Source organism: Ochotona princeps, chromosome 3 (genome assembly GCF_030435755.1).
Source record: "Ochotona princeps isolate mOchPri1 chromosome 3, mOchPri1.hap1, whole genome shotgun sequence".
Classification (NCBI taxonomy): domain Eukaryota; kingdom Metazoa; phylum Chordata; class Mammalia; order Lagomorpha; family Ochotonidae; genus Ochotona; species Ochotona princeps.
In genome coordinates this window covers 67,120,229-67,132,352 of record NC_080834.1, presented here as the reverse complement: position 1 = coordinate 67,132,352, position 12,124 = coordinate 67,120,229, and the positions used below count along the sequence as shown (strand labels likewise).

General features: G+C 42.6%; 1 protein-coding gene across 1 annotated transcript in view; it reads right to left on the bottom strand.

Annotated features, from left to right (window-relative positions):
* CMSS1 (cms1 ribosomal small subunit homolog) overlaps positions 1–11,520 on the bottom strand; it is a 354,605-nt gene extending 343,085 nt beyond the window's left edge. The window contains exon 1 of the mRNA XM_004593230.3: positions 11,353–11,520. Coding sequence (XP_004593287.2) covers positions 11,353–11,416 — 64 coding nt within the window. The 5' untranslated portion in view covers positions 11,417–11,520. The remainder of the gene's footprint in view (positions 1–11,352) is intronic.
* Positions 11,521–12,124: the final 604 nt, after the last annotated feature.

Genomic DNA, 12,124 nt, shown 5'->3' with positions numbered 1-12,124 from the left:
GAAAACTCAATCAAGAGAAAAGTCTGTCTGTAATTCAGTGTGGACAGAGTAATACAACCGTACTTTAAGACAAAGAAGACTATTTTATATTGAAGAGTTATTTTTCATAAAGCCTCAGTCAGTGAGAAAATAAATCAAGAGCATAGTACAAGGTTTTCTGTGACCTTTGACTGAAAACTGGAGACTTGAATCAGGAAGAAACCCTCCTGGGTAAAGACTGCTTCTGCTGGCTGTCCTGGACGACCAGCAGATCAGGAGAAGACAGTCGGTCAAAAACCCATGGTCAGTGCACTGAGGTCCTTGCACAATGGCCCAGGGCCCATCAGCTTCCGGGAAGAGGAAGAGCTGGGCAGCACCAAGAAGGCTGAGGTACAGCAGCCCCAGCAGTGGCACAAAGGAGAAGACAGGCCAAGGAAATGGAAAACCTCAAAGGCAAAAATTTAAGTAGAAGGAAAGCATAGGAGAACAGTGGGAAGAAATCTGCTTAAAGAAGATTATAAGGACAACACATGGATGTGTAGAGTGCACAGTGCTATGCCTGCCAAGAGGCAGCCATGTGCTCAATCTTCAATGAACAGATGAGCGGATGAGAGAGATAAGGGCAATTCAGTCAGGGCTTAAGGAAAAAGGCATGCTAAGAGATGAATGCTATTTGACAGGGTTAGGAAAGCAGTGACATGCAACACTGGGTATTATCTAACAGGGGAAAAAAATGAAATCTCTAGAGTGAAAGCCAAACAGATAACATAATAAAGAAGCATAAAATGAGGGGGAAAAATGCATTAACAACAGGCACACAAAACAAAACACCCTGGACAGGCTTTCCTTTCAAGGGGAGCACAATCTAGATTTTGTGTTGAGAGTAACTCAATTGTTTCCTCTCCCACATCAAGAGAAAGTACACATTGCTGTATCAAGCTGGCACAAGTTCAACAGCAAGCAAGAAAACAGGAGCAACACGTTTCAATAAGAGAAAAGCTTTTGAAGTTCTATTTTATAAAATGCATTACTAACAAAAAAATGTTTATCTTAAGCAGCATGTAATAAATTGAAAATAAAAATACAACTTAATACAGAAAATACAATTTGGAGTTTAACCAAAATGGTGGTAACAGACATGTAACACAACTGAAGTACAAAGAGTCATCCCCAAGTACAATGCCGTCTCTGCTGAAATATGGTCTCTCATAACTGTAGAATGATTTTAGTTAAATTTTTAAAAACAGATAAAAGTCCAAGTGAATGAAAACCAACCCAATTTATAGCTTTTTTTTTTTTTAAGCCTAATACTGTTATACTGGAGTCTTTTCCCAATCCTCAGTTACTTAGTTTCAATGATTTCTGAACTAATCCCATATTATTTTTTTGGAATCAGTTATCTGATTTTGGTAAGAATGTAGCTGGCATGACTAATAATCAGGGACTAATGCAATAATGAATACAAAACCTAATTCTCCTTGAGTTGTGTTTAGATTTCCTCCTCTTCTGGAGACATATAACTCATAGCCTGAGTCTTGGTCTGGGGCAAGGTCTGTAAACTACGGTCCATAGGCCAAATTCTGTTGATGGTCTGCTTTACACGGCTTGCAAGCTGAAAATATTTCATTTTTAATAATAAAAAAAATCAAGAGAAGACTGTTACTAAAAGATCAATCCCCTGTCCCTATGTCCAATCAAAATAAGGGCAAGGTTTGAGGGTCAAGAGAACATTTAATCTGTAGCCAGTTGAGTGGGTAGCAGTTCAAGTGTCAAGAACTATTGCCCTCCTGAGTGAGGGTTTGAAAGAGGCTTTAAGAAAAAAAGCCTTTAAGAAAAGGGGAGCTGCCCTTGTGAAAGTATCAGATACCAAGGCTCGTCACTAGATGAGTGACAATATACTCCTTCCCAGCTTTGCCATGGTGGTCCAGGAGGCCCACAGGTGGTTCGATCTAGCCTGACCAGATTGTCTTGAATGGTCAGCACAATGGCCAAGTGGGCTTCAGACACTCTGAGGTCTACTTGCAGGCAGTACTTTCTGACCAAAACCTGAAATTTCTCTAAAAGAAGTCCCGTGGGATAATACTATATTATCTATTGAAAAGCAAATTATCTCAGGAGTCAAATGATCAAAAACTTGTAGGGCCACACTGTCCCTCTCTCTGAATTCAGTGAGCTAAACTAAGGTAGGGAATGGGGAGACCAGGGCTTGACAGTGCAGTATCTGCATTCAAGACACTATCTGGGGGCTCAGTTTCAAGAGCTATGTGACAGATGAAAATTACATGAAATTCAAATTTTATTGTCTACAATGTTTTACTGGCAAACAGTCACATTCATTTATTATGTTGTATCTTATTTCTGATGAATGGAGAATGTGGAAATATTTACAGCCCTTCCAAACATTTTTCAGGAAACTGATGGACATTTAACAAAATTATAGCAGCAACTATGACACATGTGATTGGCAGAAAGATCTATGAACTTGAACCTTTAAACTTTCATAACTGCTGTCGCAAACCGCTCAATTCATCATCTGTAAGAACCACAAAAATTATATAAAGTAAAACTAGCCCATGAATGTTAGTTAACTCTGTTACTCTTCAACACAGAGCAATAAGAAATAATTTGCTTTATCCTCTTTTTGCTTCCTACTAAGTTTTTAATTCACCTCAACAAATTTTTGCCCTTAAATATGTCTTAATATTGTTGCCATTTTTTAAATTGAACCACATATATGTATAAGAAAATGTCTAAAACTGGGTCAAGCAAAGGAGATTAATAAATGATTATGAAAATCACAGTACCTGAAGTTGATCCTCTATTCTGTGTCATCAACATTTAACATATTCTACCCCAAGTTGGAATTTTACTTGCACAGGTAACACTTTATAACACCTAACAGGCGTAGTTGTTTACACAGAAAATTAATACTATGAAGGAACTTGGGTGTCAAAAAGTAAAAAATCAAAACAAAACAAACTTGGATATTTTAGTTTAAAGGAAAGATACAAGATAATACTACCACTTCACCACTTGCAAAAAGAAAATAGCATTGACAAAGCAATGTGATTTGAATGCGATACTATTAATGACATTATCAACCAAAAAGTTATAATGCTCACTGAGATCACTTAAACCAGAATAATCACATTAAATAGAGATGACAAAAGCTGTCATCAATAGAATTTGTGGGCTCAATAGTAAAGAAACCATCTGTTGTCCCTTTTTAATATATAATTTATACAGATAACTTCAAATATGGTCAGGACAATATGCTACTAAAGCACTGCTGTATAACAAGGACTGCTAATGTAATTTTTAAAAAACTGAATGATCTGAAAAGCAGGGAGTGGGTGTGGGGGAGAGTGGAAGAGAGGGACAGAGACAATCAATCCTCCATCCACTGGTTCATTATCCAGATGGTCTCAACAACCAGGATTGGACCAAATTGAAGCCAACAGCCAGAAACTCCATCCTGATCTTCCACATGGTGGCAGGGTCATTGCGTCATATTCCTTCCTAAGCATATTAGCAGGAGCTGGATCAGAAGCTAGGGGCCCCAACATAGGATATATCTGTTGATATGTGATGCTGACATTGTTAGTGGTGGCTTAACCCACTCTGCTACAATATGAGGTCTGCTAATGAAACTTTGATAAAAGAAAAACAGTATCTGCCAAATCGTCCAGAAGCCTACACAGGATTTTGATGACTCTTTCAGCAGACCAAAGTTTTCTGCACAACGAACTGCTGGGCTGGCATCTCCAAGACAGACTGTGAAATATTAACACTTAAATGGTTTACCAAAAATACTTAATAATTGCCTTCTACATGCCTAAATACCATTCCAGGCTCTAAGCACAAGATAAACAAAATCCCTGTTTACATGAAGCACATTCTAGCATCAAAGATGTGTTACTCATTTAACAATCCACACTCAAAGCCCTGCTGACAGTTCCAGGAAAGCAGTAACATCATTAGCTAGTGACCATAGACTAGCTAACCAGGAAAAGTCCAAGCAGGAAATATGAACTAGTTCTTAACATGAAGGCAACACAGAAGGGAATAGGAACAGGTGTTATAAACGGCTCAGACAGAAATCAGCCTGGACTGCTGAGGAACACATCGAAGGCTACTGTGGCAGGAATGCCATTACACAGAACACACAACACAGTAGCATAAGATCTCGCAGATCACTGCCATGGTAAGTGATCAGTTTTATTCTGTTACCTGTGGGTGACATACTGGAGAGCTTAAGCAGGAATATCACCTGACTTCTTTAAAAGGATTGGAGGTGGTGGGTGGGACAGGGGTGGAAACTGTGGGGCAGTGGGTGGTCAAATCTCCTGGGATGGCAGTATCTCCTATCAGTGCTGGGTTTGAGTCCTTCCACCAATTTCAACCTTCCTTCCTGATAACAGGTAGCAAGCAGATCATGGCCCAAGTACTAGGTCCCTGCCATCCATGTGGGAAATCTGTTCCTGGCTTTACCTTGAGCCAGTCTTGATTGTTGAGGGCATTTGGGGAATTAATCAGAGGCTGTAGAATCTCTCTGTCTCTCCTTCCTACCTTTCAAAGAAGCCTTTAAACACATAAAAGTACTGAGAGGTTCTCAGACACCCCTTGGAATGCCCGTATTGCACACTGGAGTAGCTGGGTTCAAGTCACCACTCTGCTTCCAATTACAGCTTCCCACTACTTGGAGGCAGCACATAACAGCTCAGGGACTTGGGTGCATGCCCCCACATGAAACATCTGGATTGAGATCTGACTCTTGCTTTTCTCTTGGCCTTTCCCTGGCTATGGCAGGCATTTGGCTTTCAAATAAATTCTAAACAGAAATAAAAATTTTAAAGGATCAATTTAGTTGCTGAATAAGAGACAAAGAAACTGGGAGACTCTGTCTATAATGCCAGCACCCCTTGTGGGCACCAGCTCAAATCCCAGCTGCTCCACTTCTGATTCAGCTCTCTGCTAATGTGCTTGGAAACGCAGAAGATGAGCCAAATGTTTGGGCTCCTGCACCCACGTGAGACCTGAGTGAAGCTCCTAGCTCCTGGTTTTGGCCATTTGGGAAGTGAACCAGCAGATAGAAAAATCAATTTCTGTCTCCCTTTCTTTCTCTTAAATCTGCCTTTCAAATAAATATATCTTTAAAAACAAAAGAATGAAAGAAACTGAGAGCCCTAATAGGAACCCACCACACTAAAAAAGAATGGTGTGCACTCTGATGTAGAGAACAAAGGAGAAAAATGAAAAAAAAAGACAAGAACATCCTTTCTAGTACCTTCTAGATGAAACATAAGAGGGGAAGGAAATAAATACATACTGTACTATTTACACTGTGAAACTGCGTAGTTGATACGGAAGTATGGGAAGAAAAAGCAAGTTGGACTATAATTTGGTAGCTTAGCCTTGTTCACATGAGGTCTTTTTGTTAAATAACTGAGGAAAAATTTCAAGAAGGTAACTAGGCACGTGATTCTTGAACTCCAGGATCATTGCTGAGTTACTGGCAAAGAGAAAGGTCTCAGAATGCAATGGCAAAGCTCTGAGCATCCAATTGTTTTAGAAGGAGAAACTAACTTTGGAAGACTGAGATTTCATAGACATACTTTGATTAAATCATATACGTAAATAAAGGGTTTTAAACATAAGTCTTGCCAAATAAATAAGGATTTTTTTAAAAAGATTTATTTATTTTTATTGGAAAGCCGGATATACAGAGAGGAGGAGAGACAGACAGCAAGATCTTCCGTCCGATGATTCACTCCCGAAGTGAGCCGCAACGGCCGGTGCTGCGCCAATCCCGAAGCCAGGAACCAGGAGCCTCCTCCGGGTCTCCCACACTGGTGCAGGGTCCCAATGCATTGGGCCATCCTCGACTGCCTTCCCAGGCCACAAGCAGGGAGCTGGATGGGAAGTGGAGCTGCCGGGATTAGAACCGGCGCCCATATGGGATCCTGGGGCTTTCAAGGCGAGGACTTTAGGCACTAGGCCACGCCGCCGGGCCCTAGGATTTTTCTTTTAGAGACAGGAGTCTTACGTCTGAAAAATCATAAAAATTACCGAGGTCAGAGTTGTGGCTTGGTGAGTGAAGCCACTACCTGCAATGCCAACATCCCGGAAGAGCTCTGGCTCCCTGCTCATGTGCCTAGGAGAGCAGTGGGAGCTGACCCTGGTCCTTGGGCTCCTGCTACCCACATGGGAGAACAGGATGAAGCATCTGGCTGGACTCAGTCCCCAGAGTAGCAGCTGTTTGGGGAATGAATGAATAAATGAAAGATCTCTCTCTCTTTGTGTCCTTCTTCTCTGTAATGGTGACTTTCAAGTAAATACTTTCTTGAAAACAAAATTACAGTAACTATTATGAAAAAGTAAATAGATTCTGGTTTGTTTGCCTACAAATGAACCACATCTCATCATCTTACTGAGAAATATAATCTCTCAATGCCTCACTTTCCTCATCATAAAATGAGATAATGGTAACTATTTGTGAAGATTAAAAGAGCTACTACATGTAAAGCTATCAAAGTAGTATCTGGCAGATAATAATCACTTAGTAATTTCAAACTTAATTATTACCTGAAGTCCTAATCTAGTAGGATGCCTTGTAAGAGATGGCATCAAAGAATTAGAATGAGGGGCCAGTACTGTCCTGCATCATGTTAACTCTCGACGTGCAATGCCAGCATCCCTTATGGGCACTGGTTCCAGTGCCCTGGTGGCTCCACTTTCAATCCAGTTCCCTGCAAACATACCTAGGAAAGCCGCAGAGAATGGCAGAAGTGTTTGGGCTCCTATATCCATGTAGAAGGCCTAGAAGAAAACTCCTTCTCCTGGCTTTGGCCTGGCCCAACCCTGGCTGTTGTGGTCATGTGGAGAGTGAATCAGCACATTCTTTCTCTCTCTCTCCACATCTGCCTTTCAAATAAACAAATAAATCTTTTTTTAAAAAAAAATCAGAATGAGCTATAAGAGCATGTGAAAAATTTCTCTCAGACAATATGGGGGCTAAGAGTTGGAGACTGCTAAAAATCATCCTCTTTCAAAGTAAGCTGTCTCTGTGCCAATTATCCCTAAACTCTGACTCTAGCCTGGTCCAAGCTCTGGACCTCTAGACCTACATATCAGGTGCCTAATGGATGTGTAAGTTAGTAATTGAATTTTTAATGAATTATTTATTTATTTAAGAGGCAAAACACAGAGAAATGGGGAATTGGGGGCAGGACGGGGGGGGGGCAGAAAGAGTGAGCTTCCATCTACTGCTTCACAACCCAAATGCTCCCAACAGCCAGCACTAGACCAGGCCAAAGCAGGGAGCCACAAACTCAAGCGAGACTAATCTCTGCATCCCCACAACTGCAGAGGTGGAAAGCTATCAGGAGCCAGAGCTGGCTGTCAACTCACCCCTGCTTTGGGATACAGGCACCTTAACCACTATGCCCAACTACAGCCCTGTGCTTAAAAATACAACAAGCATACTAATAGAATATAAACAGAAAGCATTCCATGTTGTCTTCAATGAGGAAATGACCAGTGAACACCTCTAACTGCCGTATCTCTTGGCTGTGCTCCATAAATCACAGATCCATGCTGGGACGGACATTCTGTTTCCAATCCATACCGAGAACATAACTAGACTGGTCTACTGCATTAAAATCACCAACATTTTACCTGCCCCCTTTAGCATTAATACTTGCCATCACAATTCTACAACACATACTGCTTACCATAAGTCACTTTAAATTGTTTCTGAAGGGGAGGCAGGAAATAAGGAAGTAAGCTAAATGAAATACTAGCCGTCAGACAATTCTGGGCTCAGCTATCCCAGACAATCTGATACATACTTCTTGGCCCTGGTGATTGTTGTCTTATTCCCAGGAAATACTCCAGTTGTCACTAATGTTACCAGGATAGTCCCAGCAAAGATCTAACAGAAAGGCCTTATACATCTTGTCTATGCACACAATCCGGGCAACATGAGTTCTACAGCAGCATTTATAAACACCAAGGAGGTGCCAGGTACCACGTTGGTCTCTAGTAATATGTAGTACTAATACAAAAATCACAGATTTTAAAGAGCCAAAAAATCTCTGAGCTTCACACTATGCCTAAGAAGATAAATTGTCAAAAAATAGAAGCTCTTAAGTCAAGAAGTAGAAAGCTATAGACAGGTGTTATAAGCCATGTAATCCAGCAAATGCTTGCTGAACAAACAACTGACATCTTCCATCACCTGGCCACCACACACAACCTGGAACAGGTGCAGGAAAGGATGTTTAATTTTACAGGAAAGCAGCATAGTCCTCAACAGGAATAAAAGCATCATTACAACTGTCTTTCCTTTCCCTAACTTAAGGCACGACTTCTCCTCTGGCCATCAGTGTGCAGTATAATTCATCTATTTTAAGCTGATTTTTCTCCATTTACACAGGAAATCAGGATACCTGAATTGGTTCAGCTGTAATTTTTTTCAAGTTAGACATGCTATACAGTTTAGATAAGCAGGTCACTAATAATGGAGCAACTTTCAAAATACATACACCTACTTGAAATCAGAGAGCAAAGGTTATTGATAAACTAAGTATCAGTGAATTTTAATAACTGATTTTCTTATAGCTAAAAGCAACTTCAAAAGTAGGGTGACACTGGGAACTCTAACATCTTGATGCGAATACTGCAACTTAGATGAAAGAGGCTGTAGAATTCTAAAGTTCTGGTAGAATCAATGTTTAGAACTTAATTAGTGAAAACCTAAAAATGATGATCTGTATAGACTCTTCATTTTAAAGACACAATATGGAGGCCTAGAAAGCCAGAATAAGGGCCCCGCATGGTAGCCTAGCAGCTAAAGTCCTCACCTTGTACATGCCGGGATCCCATATGGGTGCTGGTTTGTGCCCAGCTGCTCCACATCCCATCCAGCTCCCTGCCTGTGGCCTGGGAAAGCAGTTGAGGACAACCCAAAACTTTGTGATCCTGCACCCGCGTGGGAGACCCAGAGGAAGCTCCTGGCTCCTGACTTTGGATCAGCTCAGCTTGAGCCATTACAGATAGAAGAACCAGCAGATGAAGATCTTCTGTCTCTCCTCTCTCTTTATATATCTGCTTATTGATAAATAATAATAATTTTTTTAAAAGCCAGAGTAATAGTGGGAAAAGTGTGACTTTGAAAACCATTTTACTCTTCTCAGATCTCTTTCTCACTGCATTCCTAATAACATCACTTCTGTGTTTCTGCATGATCATCACTTACCTTTTAAATGAATTCAAATTTATGAAAACATATGCCACCTGACAGATATTCAGCATGTGTTGACCTCTATTCTTCTAATAGATAACTAACTTGAGCTGTGATGGGCTGAGGCAGGACTAGAACCAAGAAACTGGTCTCTCTACCCACCCCAAACCCAGATACAGGAGAAAAGGGAAGAAAAGGAAAATTGGAATTTGTCCCACCGATCTTCCCCCATGCCTCTGCTTCAATCCTCCCCACCCCAACCAGTGGTCCTCATGGACATGCATCCTTATCAACTATGTAAATAACATCAAAAATAAATTATTACCAAAAAAGGGAAGAAACTGGCTACGCTCCATCATTCAACAGGAATTCAAGACAGTTTTAAGCTTTCAATGCATCAGTGGGTGGGTGAAGGATTAGTAAATATGGAAGACCACAGGCTGCAAAGAAAGATGTGTGTACGTTCAGGCATAAAGATGCCTTTTCAAGCAGCAGGCTGCAAAAGAATCAGAAAATGTAATCAAGGTGTAAAAAATTACACCTGTTCAGTTTGCACATGATTCCTTCTGGGAACAATGCAACTGGAGCTTGTCACATTTAACTTTTACATTTCTTTAATTTACTGAAAAAGCAGAGAGACAGAAAAAGCTCCCATCCACTGGTTCACCCCTCAAGGGCAGCAACAACTGGGATTGACCCAACTGAAGCCAGGTGCCACAGACTCAATTCAGGACTCCCATTTGGGTCACCTGGGTGTCAGGAACCCAAATACTTGAGTCACCAGGTGCTGCCTCCCAGGGTTTGCATTGGCAGGGGAAGCTAAAGTCAGGAGCTGGAAATGGAAACTTGATCAAGGACCCTGGAGGTGGAACACAGGTGTCTTAACTGCCATGCCAAACATGGCAAACGCCAGCCCCTGGAGTTATATATTCTTAATGGGTATTTCATAACACCTATTATTTCAATACTATTTGCAGAAAGCATGTATTAAGTGTCTTTCATGTGCACAGACCTATGAACAATACAAACATGAATCCCACTTTGGCGCTGTCCTTGAAAACTCATGAAATCTGGTAAAGAAAAACAGACCTTGAAGAGAGATGATGATTTGCAAAAGAAAGCAAGAAAGTTTAATTGCATATCAAGACTTATGGGACTTGAAAAGTACAAGGGTGGCCAGGGGTGAGGAGTCAGTGTAATGCTACTGGTTAGTACATTATTAATTAACACAATTAGTACATCAAAGCAAAAGCCGTTTAAGTTTGTTCTAAACTAGGTAGGAGCCTCCTCCAGTTATTTAACATCTCCAGACTAAAGTTTTTATCCTGTAAAATGGGTGCATGCAGAGGAATGATCTCAATTTAAGTCCCTTTCCAGCACAACTATTCCAAGTTAGGTGCCAACGCTGATGACAAGAGAGAAAATACAGGCTTATATTGACTGCACAACTATCACGCACAAACCATCGTGCTAATTGCATCACCAGCACTCTATTCAGTTAATTTTCACAACTTCATGAAATAGTCATTACCATCTTTAGGTCACAGATGAGGGAAAGGAGGGGAAACAGCCTCAGTCCTGGGTAGTTATCTGAGATAAAGCAGGCCCCTAGTTCAGTGGTTACCCTTATCCCCTGCGTAAATCGGCCTCTGGGGGAAAACTAGGTTACCTTTCCCAACAAAGAGGAAAACACCGCGGGTAGGCAGATCTGAGTTAATGCCATACTTGGCTGTTTCATGTGTCAAAAACTCACTTCGCGCGTGGTGCCCACACACCCCACAGCCCAGTGTCCCACCGCCACGGTGACAGCCCGAGGGGGCGAGGGGCTGGAGGGCTCCCGGAGAGGAGGCCCCGCGGGTGCACGATGCCCACACACCCCACAGCCCCGTGTCCCAGAGACACAGTGACAGCCCGAGGGGGCGGAGGGGCTGGGGGGTCTGAGGGGTTGAGGGTCTGAGGGGTTGAGGGCCTGGGAGGCTGGGAGGCTGGGGGGCTCCCGGAGAGGAGGCCCCGCGGGAGTGCGATCCCCACACACCTCACAGCCCCGTGTCCCACCACCAAGTGACAGCGCGAGGGGCTGAGGGGCTCCCGGAGAGGAGACTCCGCGGGAGTGCGGACACACTAGGTACCTGGACTGCTGGCTGCTCCTGCCGGCTGGTTCTCCCACCACTCGTCTCCAAGATCGTCTGCCATCCCTTCTCGCAGTTCCAGGCCCAGGAGAAAGCAGCCGGCGACCGGCAGCCACACTGCACGTTGAGCTTCCTCCACACACCGTCGCCTCCGCCCCGTAGCACTGACGTCACAGATACGCCCCGCCTCCCAGGTAGCTGCGCTCGGAAGAGTTGCAGTTTCCCCACAGGCGCCTGTGGGCTGGTTCAGTCTGAAAAAGCTAAATAAATCCCGCAAAGCAGAAATAGAAGAAGAAACGAAAGCTCCACAGTACTATCATTTAAGAAATTACGTTGTCAAGTTTTTTTGGGGGGTTTGGAATTTTATTGTTCCCGGAAAGATGATGCCGAAAGTGCGAGATACAATCTTAAGACAACTTTCCTCTCTTACGTTTCAAAGAACTTTCCCCGCGGGAGAAGCCCCGAGCACGTGAGTGTGTTTTCTCCCGTGTTCGGCGTTTGCGCGTGTGTCTGTGCTGCTTTCTGGTGGAGTGCACGGGCGTGAATGTCGCGTCTTGAGCGTAGATGTGGCTATTACCTTTTGTATCTGCTATGAGTAGATAATACTTGATTGGTCGGGACACCAGGAATGGACATGTGTCCTGGAGACTTGAGAATCTCCTTTTTGTTGCCTGGCGGTTTCGTTTCCTCCGTTTTTGTGAAGTGAATGAACAGAGACTCTGTTCTCTAACTATGTAAGGGTAAGAGAATCACAGTGCTGCTCGTCTTACTG